Source organism: Manis javanica, chromosome 13, assembly GCF_040802235.1.
Source record: "Manis javanica isolate MJ-LG chromosome 13, MJ_LKY, whole genome shotgun sequence".
Classification (NCBI taxonomy): domain Eukaryota; kingdom Metazoa; phylum Chordata; class Mammalia; order Pholidota; family Manidae; genus Manis; species Manis javanica.
Window position 1 is genome coordinate 28,308,850 of NC_133168.1, and position 24,187 is coordinate 28,333,036.

The 24,187-nt window shown below is 40.4% G+C and overlaps 1 protein-coding gene and 1 long non-coding RNA gene across 5 annotated transcripts; one reads left to right on the forward strand and one right to left on the reverse strand.

Annotated features, from left to right (window-relative positions):
• Window positions 1–491: 491 nt before the first annotated feature.
• On the reverse strand, window positions 492–21,513 carry PRSS35 (serine protease 35). Of its 4 annotated transcripts, XR_005057728.2 has the most exons (4): window positions 21,374–21,513; window positions 20,748–20,784; window positions 19,591–19,633; window positions 17,919–18,756 (listed from the first exon to the last, which is right to left on the reverse strand). XR_005057728.2 is itself a non-coding variant. In XM_037004954.2 (2 exons), exon 2 carries the CDS (start codon window positions 3,169–3,171, stop codon window positions 1,927–1,929), a length of 1,245 nt encoding a protein of 414 aa, XP_036860849.1. In that variant the 5' UTR covers window positions 3,172–3,190; window positions 21,374–21,506; the 3' UTR covers window positions 492–1,926. The 4 variants fall into 4 exon arrangements, 3 of the variants coding, with proteins under 3 accessions (XP_036860849.1, XP_036860848.1, XP_036860847.1); XM_037004954.2 differs by lacking the exons at window positions 17,919–18,756; window positions 19,591–19,633; window positions 20,748–20,784 and adding an exon at window positions 492–3,190 and having other exon boundaries at window positions 21,374–21,506; XM_037004953.2 differs by lacking the exons at window positions 17,919–18,756; window positions 19,591–19,633; window positions 20,748–20,784; window positions 21,374–21,513 and adding exons at window positions 492–3,190; window positions 10,553–10,762.
• LOC118969918 (uncharacterized) lies at window positions 2,064–4,186 on the forward strand. Its single transcript, XR_005057730.2, has 3 exons — window positions 2,064–2,202; window positions 2,663–2,890; window positions 3,469–4,186. It is a non-coding gene; the product is annotated as an uncharacterized lncRNA (long non-coding RNA).
• Window positions 21,514–24,187: the final 2,674 nt, after the last annotated feature.

A 24,187-nucleotide genomic window follows, 5' to 3' on the forward strand; every position in this document is an offset into this window, starting at 1 on the left:
CAGCACATTTTAGTCATCCAAAATATAAGATTCATGATTCATTTGGGAGAGAGAAGAAAATGAGAGTCAAATAAACCTCATCAAATAAAATGAACTAAATTTTATATTTTTGAAAAGTACAATGATTTTAAGGAAATCATTTATATTCATAATTTAACTTTAAGCTCCAAACTATTGACCCCAACACCCTAAATTACTCTGAACTTACTCAAATCCCAGGAATCATCTTCTAAGAATCTAAGATTATATGTGTATGCTTGCAGTACAGTAAGTGTGCAAAATTAACACTGAAACACTCGCAGCTGCAGTGGTCATATACATATTTCCCAAAAAAAGATTCGATCAAAACTTTTGAGTCAATAGCCCTCTTCTACCAGCACCAATGATAAAATACTACTCAGTGAAATGTATTTAGAATTAAACAGAATCATTTTTAAAATTAAACAACACAGATAATATTTGATATAAAACCTATCTGCAGATACAGTAAGTTATAGTTGATTTTTTTCATTTTATTGATTGATTTTTGACAGTCACACTATAAAAGAATGTATACTTCTGTTGAATTTCAGCTATTTTGGATTTTACAAAATTATCCTTTATTATAACTTAATCAAATATTCCTTTGCATACTTGTCAAGTGTATAACTCCCCATGCTTAAAAATAATAATAACAAGTAAAATAAATTTGAACGCCAGCAGAATCAGTGACTCTAATGTGTCCCTAAGAGAAGAGAATGTGTGCCCCAGAAACTGCCAGGAAGAGCAGACCTTAGGCCGGCATTTGCTGAATTTTATGGTGCATTCAATTACAAATCACTAAAACCCTTTAAACATAATGGCCTTAACTAACCCTATTCAGCAAATATCTGTTCATTCAAAAAATATGTACTGAGTATCTACTCTGTGTTTTGCGCCAGGGTAGCCAGTGGACTCTGCTTAGGCTGCCACGATGGCCAAGGTGAATGCACAGCCTTCCCCTCTAATGAAAATAATCAGAACTTTCTTTTAAAAAATACATTTGTAAATTATATTCATTTATACTAATAAGAGAATACAAAATAATATGCCCATGTCCCTATTAAGAAATTGAACTTTGTCAAGGGGTAAAATAGCTCTCTGTTGAAAAAGACTAGAATTCCTTTTCCTAAAACTATACCACGTCATACATAATGGATAGCAAAAATGATGTGGCTTTAGGTACACCGTCATTTACAACTTTTGAATTGTCTTCTCTATGCATACATGATAAGTCCATGTTTTGAACATTAGGACGAGGTCTTAAAATGTTTCTGTCTCCTCATTTTTAAACTAAATTTATTTCACGAGAAAAGTGTTTCTCCCATTTTAAAATGATTAAAGCAGCAAAATCACTGATAGTTTTGTTTACAAAGCTTGCTGTTCCTTTTAATTCTTAAAAAAAAACCCAAAAACTAGCTTCTCAGATCCAAGAGAAAACACAATATAAACAGAGGGCATTGGGTGAATGGGTCTGAGTAGTACAAACTGGGTCGTAGACTTCTCTCTCTGTAGTGTTCTTGCCTACCTCCATATACGCAGTTTCACATTAAAATGCAACTGGCAGCCTATTTGATTCTTCTTAGAGTAGGACCCTGAGAATAAGTCATTAAGAAATTAGGTATTATTTATAGTACCAGTCTGAAGTTTTAAGGAATGTCCAATTTTAAGAAGACAAAAAGAAATAAAAAATTTCCCACAAACGAAACTTATCACCATGTAAAGACTATATAATTGGCATTGAAGTGCCCATCTAGTTTCCCATCTGCACCCCAACGGTTTTTAAACGTATGAAAAGCTCCTCATTTTGAAAAAGTAAATGTGTAAGAAGGTCGAAATGCTACGGATGTGGTGCCAGCCCGGGCATAACCTACGCAGGGCTGTGGCCTCGGCCCCGGGCCGGCGCGGTCAGCCACGGGAGCAGCTGGCGTCGGGCCCGCGGGCCCAGCGGCAGAGCTGCGCGAACTTGAGCGGCGTGATGCGCACCGCCACGTTGTAGTCCCTGCGCGCGCCGCGCACGTCCACCCTCTGGTGGCCCGAGTAGACGGCGATGATCTTGCGCTGCCAGTTGTCGCCGCCGGGCTCGCGGAGGCGGAGGTAGACCCCGGAGCCGGTGGAGCCCGGCTCGGCGTCGCAGTGCTGGTACAGGAGGTCGCTGGACTCGTCGGATACGCTGCAGAACCGGTACACCAGCTGGTCCGCCCGGTCCCGATCGAAGCCCGAGAAATGGATCCGGCCCCCGGGCAGCTTCCCGAGGGCCGGACTCACCCCGAGGTCCATGAATCTCCTCCTGTGGGCGCGCTTCAGCTCCAGGAGGGCGTAGTCATAGTCCAGGGCAGCGGCCATAGCGCCGCCCGCGGTCCAGCCCCTGGGCAGGTGGGCGCGGCGGACCCGGGTCCACTGGAACGAGGGCATCCCCTCGGCGACCCCCCGGCCCCGGACCGGCCCCCGTCCTGCTCGCGCGGCCTCCGCGCTCGCCCCCGGCTCCCCTCCGGCGCCCTCGCCCCCGCCGCGGCCGCGCGCGCCCCGCCGGCCCCTCCCGGAGGCCCCGCGCCGCCTGCCCGCGCCTTTGCTCCTCCCCTTGAGCAGCCCCACCCGCAGCCTCCTGCTGCCCCGGAGGTAGCCCCTGCCGTCATGCACGCAGTGAGCGGCCGTGAGGACGTGCCTGGGGGAGACGAGGATGCCGCTGCAGCCCGTGGACAGCTTCACGGCCGTGCTGAAGGGGAAGCTGGTCAGGAACCTTCTGTCCGAGATGCTGAACCTGCTGTCTGTGCCGTATACCTGCCTCCTCCTCCTCCGAGCAGGCGCTCCTTGCGCCGTGGCATTTTGAGTTGGCTCAGGGACCAGACCTTCAACTTTCACTCTAGTCAAGGTGCGGGTGCCGTTCTCGAAGACAGTCTCGTAGGAAAGAGAGTCTTCCAGGTCAGCGAGGCTGGGAGCTGGAAGTTCTCTCTCGCATTCAATGCCACACGCTCCATTTAGCACCATCTTAGCCTCTGCCTCAAAGGTGGGGCTGGTGAGATGGAAGGTCCTTTCACTGACAAGCCGGGGTATTTTGCTCAAGTGCCACGAAAAGTCCTGTTCCATTTCCGATCCATCAGTGAGGGTCCACCCAAGGGTGAAAAATATCAACCAAAATAGCATGTTTTCCATTTTGTTCTTCTATTTTGCCCTTAAACATAGGAAAACAGAGAGAAGTGTTACAATGTTTTCTTTTTAAATCTGTTTCGTATCCATTTCACTTAGGCCTTGGGTCCCAGATGTATCCAGCACGACTAGGAGCCCTTATTTTCACTGTACTTAGATTTTACTGAGATTAGATTAACACCCTGCTAAGTAGGCTCATACAGACTTGCCAAATCTGAAAATTATTTTTCACCCAACCTTCCTTCCACCAGCCCTAACCCACCTTCCCCACCCACCTGTCATCAGCATCCTCTATCTCCCCAGATGCCCCAATGAGTGGAAGAGGAGGATGGGGGGCCAACTGAGGTCCTCTGGGGTCACACATTTCCTTCCGAGGTCTCCTACAACCTTACTTCCAGGCATTTCAGAACTAAAGACAGCAGCAGATGACCTGCGCTTTCCTGGCATTCAGCTTCTTAACATCTGGGATCATCTTTAGAGCATAAATGCTAGCACACAGCTCAAAAAATGTTCATTGGGATACAGTGAATTTCCCTGAACCGTGGTTTGCTGACCAAGCTCACTGATGGTGGAGGTGAAATCACCAGACAGTATTCTAAAAGCACTAGAAATTTTAGAAATAAATGAGTTGATCTGCTATTGATCTGCTTTTTTATAAGCAGAATTCCTTATCATAAAAAGAAAATATACAACACAGCCCATTTTATGTTAAATATTAAAACAGGTATGTTTATGTTTAAAAAAAAAGGTACCATAGATTTTTGTTAAAACAACCTTGTGCTTGAAACTATCATCTAAACAAAACAACATACAGAAATACTTCACAGTGAGATTTGACTGTATATTAAAATTAGCTCTAAGAATTTAAGATTATATATGGTTTTGATTTGCCACTTGGGGGAACATGATCACGATTAAATAAAGTCCCTTTCGTCATGGCTTTTATCATGTGAGAACAGTGCTTTTGTGTTAAATATTTTTAAAGTTGTCCCTACTCAATAAATAAAATACTTCTATTGTGTACTCTTCTTGCCTCTTGTTAGTCTAGACTTCGTAGAACTGATGTTTGTCCGTTGTTGCCTTGTAGTGGGGGGCCAGGGGAGGAATGGCGGCACTCTTCACAGCAGCATTTTGAACCTCTGTGTCACAATTACTTGTGGGCTATGCTCCAAGCCATTTTTAACTATTAGTTAACGTATCAAGGCTTGGCAAATCATACGCATTTTATAGAGAGCAGAGACAACTTAAGGTTAGATTAGTTCTGAAATACCTTTACGCCCAATTTTTAATGATTAGCTTTTCTTGCATTGAAGACAAAGCTAATGAGGAATGTCAGCAATGGTCCACAACCCAGGGCACACCTGTAAGACTCCCTGTACTGGCATACAAAGCAAGCCCTGCCTCTGATGCAGAGGTGAATATGGGCATCTCAGTGACACAACAGAGTTCACTGCCACACACAAGCACAGAATTTTTTTAACAAACTAATAACATTCTTCTAATAAAAATGTATACCACATTAACCTCTTTATTGTTTAGACATGATATACCACCAAAACATCATCATGCATTTGAACATATTAAGCAAGTTTAGAATAACTTTACCATGATTTGGCATCAGAAAAATTACATAGAAGCTTTGCAGTTTCCGTTTTTTCAACTGCTCACATTTAAATGCTGAGTGATGGTGCTCTTGGTTAATAATAGACTGCTTTGTTTGCTAAATAATTTGTAGTTTGTTTTACTTTGGAGCATTCTTCTGTAGAAAATGATGGACATTGTCAAAAAATAAGGAACTAGTTCAGAAAAATACACACTCAGATCACAATATTTTCTAATCATCACCATGAAAAATTTCACTTTATACAAAGCAATAATTATATTGGTAATGATTTTATTGAGCCACTTGGTATCTTTTGTTATTTTCTATGCAGTTTTTTCACGAGTACTTTATTGATTTTGTTCAGTTGGGTTGGAGTGCAAAACGATAACATCTTAGTATCTCTACTGAAACTTTGAAATTGTATGTTTAGGTGAGTAATTCTCAAGATGAAAAATTATGTCTGCCTAAAATAAAAAAGTTACTAAAATCAGAGTTATTTGCTGCCTCTTAGGTTATCAACAGACCAAAAGAGATTATATATATAATATATATGATACATAATATATATGTGTATTTTCTTTTATCTACTATATCTAGATATATATGTATTTCTTTTATCTACCTGATTCTTAGCAAAATTTCAATCAAGGGGGTTTTTTGGTGATGGAAACAAAATTTTTTTAATTGATTTTTTTTCTTTTAGCCCTTTATGGACAATAGTGTGTACTCAATATATGACTACATCAAAGACTGAAAGTCAGCCAGATTTCCACACTGAGAACCACATAGGATCACTTTACGCATTTTAACACTTGTTACTAATGATCTGTGGTGTAATAAATGTATGAAAAGCATTCCTAGGAAAACAGAGGATGTCTAAATCATGGTACTGTGATATTGTTTTCCCAATTAGGTTTTTTTTTCTCCAGTACTATTTAATGTAGTTTTGTCACTTTTAGCTAGTTAGGGATTAGAATGCAAATATTAAATAGTAATTGACAAGGTGATCTTTTACTGTAAAAATCATTGAATTAGGATATGAATTGCAAATATGGAAGTTCCCTTACACTTTACCAAGTAATGTAAAACTCAGAGTGAAACCTGAACAACCCGAAAGAATGTTATTAGTTTGTTAATAAAATTCTGTGCTTATGTATGGCAAGATTAACTCTGTCATATTGAGGGATGCCCAAACGCTCATCTCAGATCAACAGCATCAGTGTCTCCTGGGAACTTGTTAAAAAATTCTAATTGTTGGGGCCCAACCCAGACCTACCATCCCAAACTGAAGGCAGGGGCCACATCTCCAGCTGAACGTTTTAACCAGCGTTCCAGGCTATCTGATTCCCAGTACAGTCTGAGAACTACTGCAGCAGCCAAGGCCCTGGGGTCATACCCTACAAGGCATTCTTTCCAGAGATGATTCCTTAATCGGGTTTCAAGTGACCTCTGTTTCATCCTTGTGTACAAAATAAATTTACTCTGAACTTTGCTTTTACTGTATTAGCACCTGTTAATATCGAATGGTTAGGCCATTTAGTAAAGAAAAAAACAGAACTTTCTTTCATAAAAAAGATTTAGTAATATGTTTGAAAAGATTCAAATTCAGTAGGCTTGTATGTAATGCCTCCAACATCTGATGCCACAGATCAGGCAAGGGCATCGGTCTGCCAGCTCTGTCCAGTGCCCTGTGAGGGAGCTTGGCTGCCGTGCACGACAGACAAAAGTCATGCCCACAGCTACCCCGGGGCGTGGCAAGGGCAGAGCCTTGTAATTCAACCTCAGAATCACAGTAATAAGAGGACATGGATTTAGGTAGACTGTCAAATTCGGACTGTAATTTTAAATTGGACAAACGTTTAAGGGCACTTTCTTTTGGAAAATCTAAGTTTGTAATGTAAATGACAGCCCACCCGATAACAGTAGGCCATGGTTTAGTGGGTACATCTGCTCAGGCCTGTCATCCGCAAAGTACTGACTCACTGATGGAGAGAGGCCGTCCCCGTTGGTGGGGCAGCTATGATACTTTGAAAGCTTTAATGCCCCTTGTCTCCTTCCTCCTCCTCCTTTTTCCTGTTTTCCACTATAATTGTAACCTTCACTGTCACTTTCCAGATGGCTTGGATTTGGGGCTTCAGATTCCCGTCCTGGTTAATGGAAGCACGGCTGCAGCCATCACGCTCCACCATGAGTCAGTGCACACATGGCTGGTACGGGCTGGGTGATGGAGACAAATGAGGAAGCAAGAATATCAGGACCTGAAGATGAACTGTTCCTTGTGGAGCAGATATTATTTCATATTGGTACCTGAGCTATATTAATAAAAATGACCAGAGATAATAGTTACAAGAGCTACATACTGTTACTTTTTTCGTTTGACTCACTTCAGGCGTCTGGACTCCAGAACTGTAAGATAATGTGCTGTTTTAAGTCAGTAATTTTTTTAAGTCCCATAATTTGTTACAACAGCAATATGAAACAAAAAATATTAGAAAGGTAAGAATCTAGTTTTCCAAATTTCTTCCCTGGATATTTACAATGAAAGAAAATAACAGGGAGTACTATAAAGCATAAAAGAATGTTTGATTCAGAGACTAAACATAAATGAAAGTTTCATTGAAGGAAAATTATATAGACACACAATTTCAGGACTAAAAATAGAAGATCATGATAAAACTTCACAGTGGCGTGGAGCAGTATTGCTGGAGAGAAATGAGAGAGCTTAAACACGGCAGATAAATGTATTTGTTTATTCAACAAATGCATACCGAGTGCTTACTACCCTATGCATCACTTTCAAGCCTCTTTCCTTATTTAAGAATCTCTGTGATGGTGCTCCTGTCTTGTGTTGGCCCTGAAAATTTCTAAGGTGTCTTTCAGCTGTAAAGTCCTAGATTAAACCACAAATGAGAAAACACAAGTAATTAACTCATTGATCTTCAAGAGCTTCAATTCCTAGCCCGATGGAGGCAGGAAATTGCCTGCTATCCACATTGCTACCACTAGATGGCAAAGCTAGCCAGGGGACTGCAAATCTAGGTTTCTGCATTTAAATTGTTTACATTCACTGAGCTATGAAATACAATTTATTTTCAAAGCATGTAAGATCAACAGTAGAGAAGCCTAACTGGCTAATAATATATTAAATGGCTGTCACATATGGAATTTGTCACATTTAGAAAACCCACCCACAGGCCACAGAGCCCATCCTGATGAACTGACAGTTGATAATGCTGTCTACAGCCAGACAATTTTCTGGCAGGTAGTTTTCCAAAAACCATTTTAGTGCCAACACACTTCCACTATGACCTACAGCACTGCTAAAGAGTCCCCCAAATGTGCTGCAATTCATTTCAGCACAAAGAAAATCCTAAACCTGCCAAATGTTTCACATGTGTATGAAATATTTCATTATCTATTACCAAAGGATAAAGTCTCCACTGATTCCATGTTGAAAATAAATGGCAAGAAAGTTCATTGACAATGTGCCAATTCCTATTCAAAATAGCATACCTCAGCACTATTTTCAAGTTTAGTTTCAGGAATGGAGACAAAGTAATGTCTGCTTTAAAACTTTTGGCAGTGCTTAAGGGAAAGGAAGATGGTAAAGCCACACAGTTGATTATTTTACAGTAACCCACTTCTGTTTCTCGTCACAGTAAAAAATGAATCCCCCCTTTGTTTTTAGCTATTTTTCCAGGACAGGTATATTTCCATTTTCACAATGGATATCCTGTATGTAAACCAACTCTGGGGTGAATGGCACTAAGCAAGCCCCAAGGGGACTGTCCGCTGGCTCTTTCACACAGTCTTAGGAAGTGCAGAGCATACGGCTCCTGACTTATTTTTTATCTTGCAAGTTGGCCTTTGAAAGCAAAGAATATCTGTATATGTATTAGGTTTGCCACTCTTCAGCCTTTAAAGTATTTTATGATCAGAATGTTTTTAGCTAATCACATCAGTTTAACCTATTTGAAGCTTTTGAAACAACTTCAGTTAAACAAAGTTATAACACTTTTGTGCCACTGATCTGACTTGGGCTGTTCCCTAACCCTGCACCTCATATTTCTCATCTGCAAAGTTAACTGAGTGTTTAGGTGAGCCTCCAAAATTTTGATTTTGATCCTACTGTTAAAACACAATATGCTTGCCTTGGGTATTTGAGCACTGGGCTGAGAAAGATTTCCTCGGGGAAAATTAAGTCAACTTAGCAATTGTTTATTTTAACGTATAATGAGCACATACTATGTGCCAAGCACTAGGCTAAACATTCTCACATTTAAAAGCATGAAAAAGATTCTTAAAAGCAAACAGGTTTCCAATTTGTCTGGCAGAAGAGTGAGGCAAGTATCCACATTCAGGCTCTTCTCACACTAAAGGAGCTCCTCTAACATTTCCTAATAAAAATAAAATTCCCTGTGATGCTTGACCACTACTTTCAAGCCTAGACGTCTTATTTGGCTGGAGTTTTAACGTTCTCTGTTCTACATTATAAACCAGATTCTACGCATAATTCTCCAAACAGCAAAATATGACGTTCAGAGTCCTCTGTACAGACCAATGCACTTGGGATAAAAAAAGGGTTAACTTTAGAAGTGAGAAGGATTAATAAAAGGGAAGAACACTTAGGACATGCAGCTTATTTTCAAATCAACGACAGTGTAAAAAGATGAATCTAGCGGAAGTGTTTCTACAGCTTCGAAACTTTTTATTATTGAAAATTTCCCAACTACACAAAAGTAGAGAGAAAAGTATAAAAACATAGGGGAAAAAATGTATAACCCCCATGTGCCCATCAACAGTGATCAATATTTTGCCAATCTTGTTTCATCTATCCCCTTTTTTTGCTAGAGTATCTTAAAGTAAGTCTAAAACTTTTCTATTTCATTTCCCCTTTTCATTTTAAAAATGTTTACACCGCTCCTTTTGCTGCCCTGTGCAGCCAAGTTGGTGAGAGAAGGGGTACTGGGAAGAAGAAAGGAGGGGATCCTAGCTTTCCTAGTAACCCTGCCAAAGAGGCTTTCAACAAAAGTAGACTTTCCAGGAATGCATTTTACACCTTTTTCAATGACATCTGTTAATAATCATAAAAATAAAAAGAGTCCCCCCTGGCACTGCTGAAGTAGAAAGAATGCCTTTGGTATTCCAATGCAAACATTTTTACTGTTAATATTCAACTGCAGAGGCCGGCACACGGTGGCCTGTTTGAAGGGGTAGTTCGTTTCTTTAAGGACTAAAGGAGTAAAGTCTATCTCAGAGCCTTCCAAGAGGCTGTCCTCGTGGGTCCCGCCTCACTCGGGGGAGCGTCCAGGCCCTAGTGTCTTGCCCGTCCCGGGGCTCCATCCTTACCTGCACAGCTCACTCGGTCCCGGGGCGCTGCCCAGCTGGAGTCCAAGAGCCCGAGCGGCCGCCGCCGCACTGCCCAGCGGCCCAGAGCTCGCGGCTCGGACTGCGGCCGAGGGGCCGAGCGGCGCGAGCGGGAGCGGGGCGGAGGGGCGGAGGGGCGGGGCGGGGCGGGGGCGCGGGAGGGGTGTGCCCTGGCCCCAGCAGCCCTGCGCCCGGGGGCACTGTGAGTGGGCTCCCGGAGCGTGTCCGTCCCTGCGAGAGCGGGCGCCCCTCAACAGTCTCAGGCAGAGATCGCAGTGTGTCTGGGGGACAGGATGGGGTGCGCGAGAGTTTTTTTGGGTGTCATTCGACGGCACGCCGTTCAGACCCCAGCCACCTAGGAGAGCCGGGGGCGCGTCCCCGACCCCATCCACAGCCCTTCTCTGTCGGGGATCTCACCTGCCACAGGGCCAAGCAGCCTTGTGCAAGTGCCAAGCTCCAGGGCCGCCTGCTGCCCTCGTCCCGCTGACCCCACAGCCGAACCGCCGGCTCCCTGGGAGCAACACCCCGTGCCGCCTCCACGGGGCGTCGGTTTCCTTCGGTCCCGGGGCTGGTGGCTTGCTGTGCCTCCCGGGAGTGTCCTATAGGATCTTCGCCTTCCTCACTCCCACCCGAATTCTAATTTCTCGCTCTCCTTTATTCTCCTCCGTAGGAGAGGTGCCCCTTTTGCGTGGCTGCCTTGTGAGGAAGGGAGCTTCATTTATTCAACGTGTAGTGCACTCTTACTGGCAGGTCTGGGGCTGCATGCCCTGACACAGCAATGAAAACACACCCTTTGTCCTGGACTTCAAGGAGGGGACTTCAAACAAGTGCACGGGTGTTCGTAACACAAGGTCCTCGCACGTCCCACAGCACTCGGCTCCTTACTGGGTTGCCGCATCTCTCAGGTCCTGTTTTTTTTTTTCCTTAACAATGATACCTTTTTTTTAAATGATATTTTTAACACTGTATATCAATGTACAAAACAATGATATGTTCAATTTTGTCTCCTGTGTTTTTCTCTTAGCATTTTCATATGTGTATTTAATCATAAAAAATCTATTGATCATTTTTATCTGTTATTATATAATTAGTTCTGAAACTCTCTTTCTCACTAATTAGATCATAGCCTTTATATGCATCTTTGAATCACCATAGGATCTGGTACATAATGGGTATTGACTATGTATTGTACTAAAAAAGTTTGCCAATGAAACGGAGTGTGGGGAAGTCATAGAGAAAGCCAGAACCTCAGAATGGGAAATTCCCCCAACACTAAGAAGCTGTTCCCTGGGCCTCACCTTCTTCATCAGTAAGGTTGAGCTGGAAGAGTTCTACAGTCTGTATGTCTCAAACATTTTGGGGATTGTAACACTGCATAAATGCAGAAGGATTTAGTGTGGACCCAGGTTTGAGCCTTTAGCACATTCCACACCCTACACCAGGACCACGTAAAGCTGACTTCAAGTGTTCTCACACTATCAGGGTCCTCTTCCTGAGCCTTTTACCCCAAGCACTGCCCCGCTCTCCCAGCTCCCACCCCCCAACCCGTGCAGATCAACTGAGATGTTATTGACATATAACATTGTGTAAGTTTAAAGTGTACAATGTGATGATTTCTAACAGGTATATAATGTTTACCACAATAAGGTTAGTGAATGCATCCCTTACCTCACATAATTACCATTTTTAAATTGTTGTTACCTTGAGACCATTCAAGCTTTATTCTCAGCACCTTTCAAAATTACAATATTGTTAACCATACTTACCATGTCATACATTAAATCCAAGACCAATGGCAAGCAGCTTTTTCTCTATGTTTTCTTTTTTCTAGGAGTTTCATAGTTACAGATCTTAAATTTAAGTCCTTAACCCGTTTTGTGTTAATTTTTGTGAGTTGTATAAGGTAAGGGTCCAATTTTGTTCTATTGCCTGTGAATATCCAGTTTTCCCAGCACCACTGATTAAAGAGACTATCCAATCCCCACTGAGTATTCTTGACTCCCTTGTCAAATATTGGTGGACTGTATATGTACAGGTTTATTTCTGGGCTCTCAGTTCTGTTCCATTGGAATATGTGCCTGTTTTTATTCCAGCACCACACCATTCAAATGATAGCTTTGTGCTATCATTTGAAATCAGGAACTATGATGCCTCCAGCTTTGTCTCAAGGTTCCTTTGGCTACTTGGGTTTTTTAATTATGGTCCCATAAGAATTTTTGGATCATATTTTCTATTTCTGTGAAAAATGCCATTGGGATTTTCATGGGGATGCAGTGAATCTGGATGGTTTTGGATAGTATGGACATTTTAACAATATTAACTCTTTCGATCCAAAAACACGGGTATCTTTCAATTTATTTTTGTCTTCTTCAATTTCTTCTCTCAATGTCTTGTAGTTTCAGTGTATAAATATTTCACTGGATTGGTAAGTTTATCCTAAGTATTTTATTGTTCTTGATGTTATCGTAAATAGGATAATTTTCTTTATTTTGTTTTCAGACAATTCATTTTTAGTGTATAGAAACACAGCTGATTTGTTATGCTGATTTTGGATTCTGAAACTACTGAATTTATTTATTAGTTCCAACAGTTCTGTGATAGAGTCTTTGGAATTTTCTATATACAATATCATGTCATCAGCAGACAATTTTATCTCTTTCTTTCTGATTTGGATGCCTTTTATTTCTTTTTCTTGCCTAATTCTCTGGCTCAAACTTTGAGTACTATGATGAACAGAGGTGATGAGAGTGGGCATCTTTGTCTTGTTCCTAATATTAGAGGTTTGCAACCTTTTACCATTGAGCATATTAACTGTGGGCTTATCATATGTCTTTTATTATATTGTAGCGTGTTCCTTCTGTAGCCAAGTTTTTTATAGTTGTTATAATGAAACAATGTTGAACTTTGCTAAATCTTCTGTATCTCTTGCATGATTTTTGTCTTTCATTCTACTAATGTGGTATGTCACATGTATTGATACACATATGTTGAACCATCCTTGTTTTCCAGGAATAAATCCCACTTGATCATAATGTATGATACTTTTAGTGTGCTATTAAATTCAGTTTACTAGTAATTATGTTGAAAATTTTTGCATCCATATTCATTAGGGTTAGTCACCTATATTTTCTTTTCTTGTATATCCTTATTTGACTTTGGTATCAGGGAAAGGCTAGCTTTGTAAAATGAATTTAGGAGTGTTTCCTTTCTCTGCAATTTTTTTTTAAGAGTTTGAGAAAAACTGGCATTGATTCTGCTTTGTATGTTTGGTAAACTTCACCTGTGAAGCCTTCTAGTCCTGGGTTCTTCTTTACTGGGAGAGTTTTGATTACTGGTTCAATCTCCATACTTGTTATTAATCTGTTCAGATTTTCTATTTCTTCATGATTCAGACTTGGTAGGTCATATGTTTCTAGGAATTTATCTGTTTCTTCTACTTGTCCAATTTGTTGGTATATCAGTAACTACTCATAGTAGTGTCTTATCTTTTATACTTCTATGATATCAGTTGTAATGTCTTTTCATTTCTAAATTTTATTTGAGTCTTCTCTTCTTTTTTCTCCTTGGTTAGCCTAGCTTAAAGTTTGTCAGTTTTATCTTTTAAAAAGACCAACTCCATTTCACTGACCTTTTTAATTTTTTTCTATTGTCTATTTCTTTTATTTCTATTATTCTGATCTTTATTTTTATCCTTGTACTAACTTTGGGCTTGGTTTTTTCTTGTTTTTATAGTTCCTTGAGGTGTAAGGTTAGGTTGTTTATTTGAGATATTGATTATTTGATAAATCAATCAAGCATTGATTTCTATAACTTTCCTCTTAACACTGCTTTTGCTGCATCCATAGGTTTTGGCATATTGTGTTTCCATTTCATATATTTTCATGTTTCTAGTTAGCATCCTTTCATTTCAGTATTTCTTGTAAGGCAGGTCTAATGGTAATAAATCTCTCAGATTTTGTTCATATGGGGAAGTCTTTATCTTCCCTTCACTTCTGAAGGATAACTTTGCTAAGTAAAGGATTCTGGGTTGGCAGTTTCTTTCTTTCAGCCTTAGAATATCATCCCATTCTCTCCTGGTCTGCAAGGTCTCTGCTGAGAAATCCCCCGAGGGTCAAGTGCAGAGGTGTGTGGGGGCTCCAGGTCTGCTGGGGCATGGTGGCTCAGCAGCTCAGGCCCCTGGGGTCTACAGCATTGACCTCGTTGGTGAACACTGCAGGTGGTCTGCAGAGGGTGTGAGGTTTCTTTTGTAGGGAAAGCTACTGGTTTGTCTATAGAGAAGGTCACTGGGAGCCCTAGTTACTCCCACTGTATGGATGCTGTATGCAGCCACTGCTTTATTTCCTTGTTCCTAGATATTTCCGTATGTCTCTCTAGGTCTCTACATCTCGGCTTGCTGGCCAAGGGGTGGGGTGAAACCAAAGCAGGACCTTTGTCCAGTGTCTCCCTGAAGGCTGGGGAAATGGCTCACTCACCACACTCTTCCTCTCCCTGTAAAGATAATCCTTTCTAGATGGGAGGTGCCCTCTCAGTGCTGAGCAGTGCCGACTTGGGAGGTGGGATGATGCAGGCAAAGTGAAGTGTTGTCCTTCCTTTCTTGCCTTGTTATTTTCAAGTTTTTTCTTCCACCTGTCACTGAAGTTAAAGGGGAAACCAGAGCTCCTCCAGATGTGTCTTTGCTCAAGAACAGCTGCCTAATTACTGATCTTTGTGGGGAACAGAGGCCAGGGCCTCCTACTCCACCACCTTGGTGCCATCACCCCCCAGTCTACCCCAGCCCTACTGCACTCTATGTCTGGGTCTTTTTGAGTTGTCTTATCATCAATGACTTTTAAAAACTAATTAACTAATTAATTACTTTGTACCTCCACATCACTTGACCCTGATGCTTGGCCATCACTGTTTCTGTGTTTCCAGAGTTCTGGCTTCCTCTCTCAGCTAGGCTTCCTTGTCTGAGCCTAGTGCAGTCAGTCCCTCAGGTTTTCGGTGACTGTGTATGAGCAATTCAGAATCCATACCCATCACAAAAGGCCCCCTTCTCTCAAGTTCCCCATTCTGATCCTACAATTTTCCAGTGCTCCTCAACCATTTTTCTATGTAAGAATGAACACTTTGAACAATATGATTCCTACCATTTTAGTAAACATGCATTGTAGGAAATGTTATCAGTTTAAAGACACACACAAAAATAATGAAGTTTCTAGTTTTCTTTCTCCAGTACTCCTAGACTTGATCTTCCAATAGTGTGACAATCATGACTAAAGATTTTATCAAATTATTTTTTAATACAACCCAAGGTCTTCATTAATGCATCAATAGGATTGATACCTGCCTTCTTGTGTGGGGTCCCTTGCCTAATGGGGACATTTATACACCTCTTTAGAAATGGACCCAGAGACCTGGACACATCTCTTGTTACACTTCAGGTCATTAGGGATATTGTGGCCTCAGGAAAAGCTGTGGCCCCTGTCGGGTCTGGCCATAGTTAAGACCACTTAGCTTCTTCTTTTTTCCTAGAATTTATTTCCCAAGTGACTGAGACCAAAATACACCAGCTTCTTTTCCAAGGATAAATTGTATTGTTCATGGAAATGTACTCGGAAAGTTTTAGCAATGGAAGGACGGGAGGAGATGCCCCCTGCCCTGCGGCCAAGGTCTGAGTGGTGACTCAGCCTTGTGAGGGGGCGTGGCTTGGCTGTGGCTGGAATCTTTTCTGGTAACTTTTAATTTCAAGGTTTCATCAAAACCCTTTACTCATTAGGCAGTATAGACCTGCACGTTTAAAAACCCACAGCTTCTTGGTTAAGACAAACTGGGACAATTAGGCAAGTTTAATGATAAGAAAAATTAAAAAATAAAAAGATATTTGTCCTCACATGAAATTTGCTCTGACAGAAGCCACCTAAGATTAGTTCGCTTGAGGAACAGTTGCTGGCTTTCCGCAGAGCTGCAGAACCATTGCCTTTCTCCATCTTTCTGTGAGACCTGAGGAGAAGCAATGATGCATTCCCAAGAGAAATCCAAGTTGAGCCCCTGATGGCAGCCGCGCTGGAGCCCCTTCTCTGCGGTGGCCCTGCTCTCCCGGGCAGGCGGCGTGGATCTCTCCCTCCTCGGTGCCAGCACTGGACCTGGGCACTTACACTCTTTGGGAATTGTTTCCATGATTGCTCCCCAAACTGGACTGTGAGAGCATCAAGGGCAGAACAACTTCTACATCTCCAGCACTAAGTGCGTTACTTGAAATTTAGGATGTGTGATGAATGTTACTGGGAAAAACAAAAATGTTTCCAAAAATTGGCCAGAATTCAGAGATTCTCTGCCCCTTTCATCTGTAGTTTAGAGAAAGTAGAGAGGTCATCGGGAAAAACTGGATTCTCCACAGAAATCATTGAGGCTTAACATAGAACCGTCACAAGTGCTAATAAAAAGCCCGAGGAAGGCCTGAACGCCAAGGAGTGCGGCCAGGACGGAGCACCGGCCCCCAGGGGCCCTCCCACAGATGGGATCTCACAGCACGTTGCTGGAGGACGGAGACTCTTGTAAAGCTAGATTTATAGGAACTTAAATTGAGGCTGATGGGGCAGAATTATTTATGCTCCAAACTTGGAAGCCCATGATAGCGTTTTGTCCATTATTATTACATAGTTTTTGGTCTGGAAACAGTGATAAATTGTGGGGGCCCAGCCTACGGCCGAGGCTGAGCCCCACTCTAGCTGGACAACGCCCTAAAGATGGCGCCTGCTTCCTAGACACCTGTTGGGAGCAAATCTGTGGGCCTTTAGGCAGACTCGGTCACAAAAGCCTTAAGACAACAGCAACGTTTGAGTAAAAATCTTTCCTGTAAAGTCAGCTAAAAATCTTTCCTGTAAAGTCAGCAACAATGAACCCATCCACGCGTCAGAAACAAGTTTTCCTCTATTACCAAGAAGTGCATTTAGTGAACTCCTAGGTTAGAGCTAGGGGTTAGGTTACCTAGCAACATATGCATTTCTAAGTTAGAGCTAGTGGTTAGGCTACCTTGCAGCATGTGCCTTTTCTGTCCTTTGTTAAGCAAGAAACACCCTCTGCCCCAGGGGAAAGCCCCTCCCTTAAAACCTCCCTCCCAAGGGCCCCCACCCCCAAAATGGCGAACTCGCCGCTTCTCTTCCGGGTCCTCCGTTCCCGCTGGCGCCAACCAAGACCCAATCACCCTTCTACACCTCCCTGCTGGTGCCACCTAAGGTCCAATTATCTCCTGACCCACCCCTTACTTGCTACCTGTATAAATTGAGCCTGCAAACAATAAACTGTGCCAGCTTGATCAGACATCCTGTCTTGCTGGTCGTTCTTTGTGTCCCTTGCCCCATTCTTTTTTTATTTTTCAATTCTCTCCTCCAGGTTGTCGACCCCCGTTGATAGTCCTGCAGGTCGGGTCAGACACCACCCTTCCTGGCCCTACAGCTCAGAGCATAAGGAAGTCTCCATGATTAGCTTGTCCCCATTTCGGTGCTCGTGCTCATAGCATGCTTTTCACATGTTTCCAATAAGACTGGCATGTGATCAGTCAGCTGATTGGTTGGGATATGCTATATAAGCTGCTGCCCTGAAGGAAGTGGGGGTGGTGGTTGTTTTTTGCTTTGCCTTTCGCTAGATGGATGCTCGGACGCCCATAATAAAGATTCCTAACGAACCAGGCCTTCGGTGATCGTTATCCTGCTGTCGCCCTAGGTGGCGGGAAGCGATAATAAATAACTAGAGGACATCAGCAAGCCTTTAATAAAGATCTTTATCAGAGTCAAATGTTCCAGAGTTAAATGATACACACTTTCAATTATGTATCCAATCAGGGAGGCTGAAAATGATTCCTCCTCCTCCTCCTGCATGTGGCACGGAATCTGCCTTGGGCCTGTGACAGCAGTGCACCCAGTGGAGATGTATTTGGGTTGGAAGACTAAGATCTGGAGATGAGCACTGCCACCTACTAATGATGCAAACCACTCAACTTCTCAGAGTCCTTGTTTCCCACTTGAAAAGTTGGCATGGTAAACCTTGCCATGACCTGAGTGGTCATGAGGCATAAATGTGAAAATGTATGTAAATGTCCTGAGCTGTGGCCTGGTGTAATGATGGGTGCTCAAAAAAAATTCCTCTGCCCAATGTGAAGGTGGAGAAAGCCTGAATTTCAGGAAGATTCCATCTGTTTCCTTTAAAACCTAATCTCACTTAGGGACTATTCATCTTCCTTCATATAAAAAAGGCTCGCTATTGTTCTCTGCACAACCCACACTGTGTATGCCGGTGCCCCAACCCTCGGGCATGTACTCTTGTCTTTTTCTGAACTTTATTTTCCAAATAAACTCTTAATACTCAACAGCTTTTCTGCATCCATTCTTGAATTCTTTCTCACAACAAGACCAAGGGCTCATCTCTGGACATACTTGAAGGGGCAAAATCATTCCCCAGTTAAGTACCACTCACTGTTCTGGCCACTTTTATGCAGGTAATTTTATTTACTCTTTACAACACAGACTATGAGAGTTTACTAATAATTTTCCTAATGTCACATAGTGGGTTAGTGAGTTGGTTTCTGGGATCCAAATTCCAGTTGGTATAATTCCACAGTCCCTCCTTTTTTAGATATTATGCTAGAAAGAAAGAAAGAAAAGGAAGAAACCTGACTTAGGTTCAACATTTCTTAAAATACAAAGGGTATTCTGAGTGCTATTCCTTATACTTTCTACATACTCAAACCCCATCCTTATACCCAAGATATGAGTTTAGCTGCCACCAATCTCCAGTCCTCCTTTCCAACAAATATCTCCTTTTTCTCTGAGAGAGAGAAATCATCTGACATGAGTATTTTCTGACTTTTTTCTCTTCACCTCAAAATTCTTTTGTGATGGCTAATTTTATGTGTCAACTTGACTAGGCTATGGTACTCAGGTATTTGGTAAAAAATTAATCTACATATTTCTGTGTTTTTTAAAATGTATTTTTTAAAATGAGATTAACACTAAATGAGTACACTTTGAGTAAAGCAGATTACTCTCCATAACGTGGGTGGACCTCATCCAGTCAGTGAAAGGTTGATCTCGGGCAGAAGAGGGAATTTTGTCAGCAGGATTCAAACTGCAACTCTTGCCTGGGTCTCTAACCTGTCAGCCTACCCTGAAGAAAGCCTCCACAATCATAAATATATATATATATACACACACACACATCCTATTGGTTCTATTTCTCTGGAGAACCATTATAAACCCCCCTTTCCTAAAAAACCTTTGCCCTGAAGTTGTTTTGCATCTATGTTCAACTTTTCCATAAAGTCAACTCTGCTTTCCTCTTGTCCCTTTTCTGCTGATATTGCTCATAAGAAGATATTTGAAATGCTGGGATTTCTACACTGCGAAACAAGGAAGTTATCTATTTTATTGTTATGTTTCTAAAATATAACTTGAATGTCGATAATTAAACTTACTCACTTGAAATGTCAAATCTTTTCTCTCAATAAGGTTGCAAAAACATCTGAAAAGATAGGCAACAATAAGCTATTTTTTGATATTTCTGGATTTAAATGTTTGAATTTAAACTGTCAATGAAAACATCTTTTTTTGGGTGATTTAGTCCTCTTTTCTCTTAAAAAATGTTTCTCAGAGTTGTACTAAAAGATCAACCCAAACACAGAACTCTGACTTTGTTTATGAAACTTCAAGATCAGAGAAGTCATTTCCTAAATCCAAGTGGTGATAAATAGACATGTGGTGAGTAACTGGCAGACAATTTTTTTACTACAAGTTTAACTCCTTCACTTCTGCCCGTAAGGCCTAGTATGCTCTGCTAATATTAGAAAATTAGAAAAAATTGAATTATGTGTTTAATTAGACGTTTAAAAAGGTCATTAAGGGAAAAAGCACAACAGGGTTCAGAGAAGGAGTATTTCTGTTGTTAGTGAAAAACAATTATATTGGATGGAATTTTGACCTTTAGGCTGAAAACCAAAGTGGTTTTCAAAACAGAAACATGTTTTTAGGAAGTTATAAGGAGCTTTTAAAAACTCAGTGGGGATTTTGTTTTAAAACTGATGTTTTAAAAAACTTTCCAGCAACATTCAGAATGTTCTGAATTGAAGAGAGAAAATAATTATACACCCTAACAAAAACACCACAAGTCAAATCACTTTCATTTTAAAATTTGTCTGTAGTTCTATAGTCCTTGCAAATACAGATTTATTATTCTATCCAACATTCTATTATGAAATTTTTCAAATACATCACTATCCATTTTATTTTTTTTAAATACATTTCAAAGTTGCATATATCAGTGTATTTCACCATTACCAAATAGGATTTATTCCAGGTATTTGAGGCTGGTTCAACATTAAAAAATCAAGTAATGCAATATATCATATCAATAGGTTAAAGAAAAAACATCATGTCATATCAATAAATACTGAAGAGATGCCTAGCAAATTTAACAGCATTCATGATAAAAACTCCCAGGAAACCAGAAATATGGAGGAACCTCTTTAACCTGATAAAGAGCATCTACAACAAACCCATAGCTAAAATCATACTTAATGTTGAGAAACTAGATGCTTTTCACCCCAAATCAGGAACAAGACAAGGATGATTCTTCTTACCTCTTTCTTCCATTCAGCATCATATTGGATGACCTAGCTAATGTAATAAGACAAGAAAAGAAAAGAGTATACACATTGGAAAGGAAGAAATAAAACAGTCTTTGTTCACAGATGGCACAAATATCAATATAGAAAATACCAAAGAAACACCAAAAATAAAAAAATTGCTGGAACTAATAAGCAATTACATGGTTGCAGGATTCAAGGTGAAGAATGAAAAGTCTATTTTTTTCCTATATGCCAACAATAAACAATTGGAATTTGAAGTTAAAAGAACATCATTTATATTAACACCAAAAAACTTTAAAGACATACTTAGATATAATGCTATCAAAATATGTATATGATCTATATGAGAAAACTAGAAAATCCTAGTGAAAGAAATCAAATAATATCTAAATAAATAGAGAGGTATTCCTTGATCATGTGCAGGAAGACTCAATATTGTCAAGATTTCAGTTCTTCCCAATTTAATTTATAGATTCCACATATTCTCAGTAAAATCCCAGGAAATTGTTTTGTGGATATCAACAGACTGATTCAAAAGTTTATATGGGAAGGCAAAAGACCCGTAATAGCCAACACAACAACACTAAAGAGGAATAAAATCCGTGGACTGACACTACCTGTGATGGGGACGGCCTTTGTCCTCTCAAATATCTGAAGGCAGAATGGGAAAGCACCTTCCCCTGTGTCTGAATGCAGCACGGGAAGCACCAGCTTGAGAACAACTGGTACAGTCCTTGGACATTATCTGCCCACTGAAGCATATCTTGTCTTTGAAAACAAGCCAGGAAGCCTCACTCTGAAAACAGGGAGACCTTGAGGATGTGTAAAAACACCGCCCCTGCTTACTGGGTAGACTTTAAGAAAATAGACAAAGTGCTCTGGCCTGTCCCCCCTGAGAAGAGAAAGATGAGTATAGCACTTGGCTGAGGTCCGAGAAAGGCAGTATAAAAATAAAGGTGCTGCGCCACATTGGGGCTGCAGCCATTGTCTGTCTGTCTGTGTTGTCTGTGTTTTTTGTTCTCTCATTTCACTCAAAGAAAACACTGACTCCACACAACAACCTGACTCCACAACTTACTATGAAACTACACTAGGACAGTGAGCTACTTGTGAAATAATAGACAGCTCAACAGAGCAGAATAGAGAGCCCAGAAATAGAACCATATAAATATACTCAACAAAGGAACACAGGCAATTCAGTGGAGAAAGGAGTCTTTTCAACCAGCGGTGCTGGAACTACTGGATATCCACATGCAAAATAATAATAATCTAGAGACTGATCTTACACCCTCTACAAAAATGAACTCAAAATGGATTTTAGATGTAAATGCAAAACTATAAAACTTCTAAAGATGAATAAGAGCAAACCTAGGTAGTCTTGGGCTTGGTGATGAGTTTTAGGTACAACACCAAAAGAATTATCAAGAAAAGAAAAAAATTTGTGTTGTATTTTATAAAATTTAACGCTTCTGCTCTGTGAAGGACACTGTTCAGAAAATGAAAATATATGTCACAGACTGAGAGAAAATATTTGCAAAGCACATATCTGGTAAAGAACAGGTGTCAAAAATAAACAGAGAACTCTTAAAACTCAGTAATAGGAAAACAACCAATTAAAATATGTGCAAGCAATTTGGGCAGACACCTCACCAAAGGATATACAGATAGCAAAATAAGCATGTCAAAAGATGCTCAACATCATATGTCATTAACTATGACAAACTAAAATAGTCACTACACACCTGTTAAAATAGCTGAAACCTAAAACACAGAAAATACCAAATACTGGTGGAAATGTGGAGCAACAGGATGTCTCAGTCAATGCTGGTGGGAATGTGAAATGGGAGACAGTGCAGCAATTTCTTACAAAAATAAACAGATGCTCCATAAGATCCAGTAACCAAGCTCCTAACTCTTTAACTAAATGAGTTGAAAACATATGTCCACACAAAAACCTGCCCATGAATGTTTGTAGCAACTTTATTCATAATCACCAAAAATTGGAAGCAACCAAGATATCCTTCAGTCGGGGAATGGGAAAACAAGCTCTTATATATCCAAATGATGGAATATTATTCATCAATAAAAAGAAATGAACTACTAAACCATGAAAAAAGATGAGAAAAGTGCACATTGCAATGTGAAATAAACCAGTTTGAAAAGGCTACATATGGTATGTCATGGATTGAATTGTGACCCTCTCAAAATTTATAATTTGAAAACCTAGAGCCTGATTTGACTATATTTGGGAAAGGCCAATTGGGGATGTAATTAAGTTAAACAAGGTCATAAATGTTAGGCTCTAATTCCACAGGACTAGTGTCTTTATGAGAGAGGAGACAACAGCACTCTGTCTTTCTCTGTGTGAGGAAGTCCTCAGGGTAGCACTGAAAATACCTTATCCCAAAGAACCCTTTGGTCCCTGGCAAAGCAGAATGGTAAGTCACTCTAGTATAATGTCAGTCCTTTGAAAGAGCATTCTTGTTAATTACTTGTTTAAATGTTCTTGAAGAGAGTTAAAATATTCTATCTTTATTGTGATTTTGTCATTTTATCCTTAATATTCTGTTAGTTTTGGCTATATATAGTATTTTGAAGCTCTGTTGTAATATATATAGAAGTTTATAATTGTTCTATCTCCTTGAATCCTTTAATTTCCATATAGTATTCCTCTTCATCCCTATATCAGCATTCTTTGGTTAGTACTTGCTGAGTATATTTATTTCCATAACTTTATTTTCAAACTTTCTGGACCATTTTCTAGTAATTTTGTTGGTTTGTATACAGCATATACCAAAACTTATTTTTTCAGTCAATACAATAATCTCTATCTTTTAATGGGTGAATATACTCCATTAAAATTTATTAGAAGTTTTCTTACATCTACTCTTATTTTGGGTTTTCTGTTTAATATGCTCTTTAATTCCTTTTTCCTCTTCCCATGTTCTCACTAAGTGGTAAAGTTTTCTATATATGTTTTATGCCCTCAGAAACTTTAGAAGATAAGGTTTATTTTTCAATTGTTAGTTTTATTATTATTATTATTATTTTTCTATCATTAATGTACATTATATGAACAACATTATGGTAACTAGACAACCCCTACTATCAAGTTCCCACCACATACCCCATTACAGTCATTGTCCATAAAGTTTTACAAAAAGTAAAAGAGGAGGGAATACTCTCAAACTCATTCAATGAGGCCAACATCACTCTAATACTAAAACCAGGCAAAGACATCAAAAAAAGAAAATTACAGACCAATATCCCTGATGAACATAGATGCAAAAATACTCAACAAAATATTAGCAAACCAAATTCAAAACTACATCAAAAAGATCATGACCAAGTGGGGTTCATCCCAGGGATGCAAGGATGGTACGACATTTGAAAATCCATCAACACCATCCACCACATCAACAAAAAAGGAC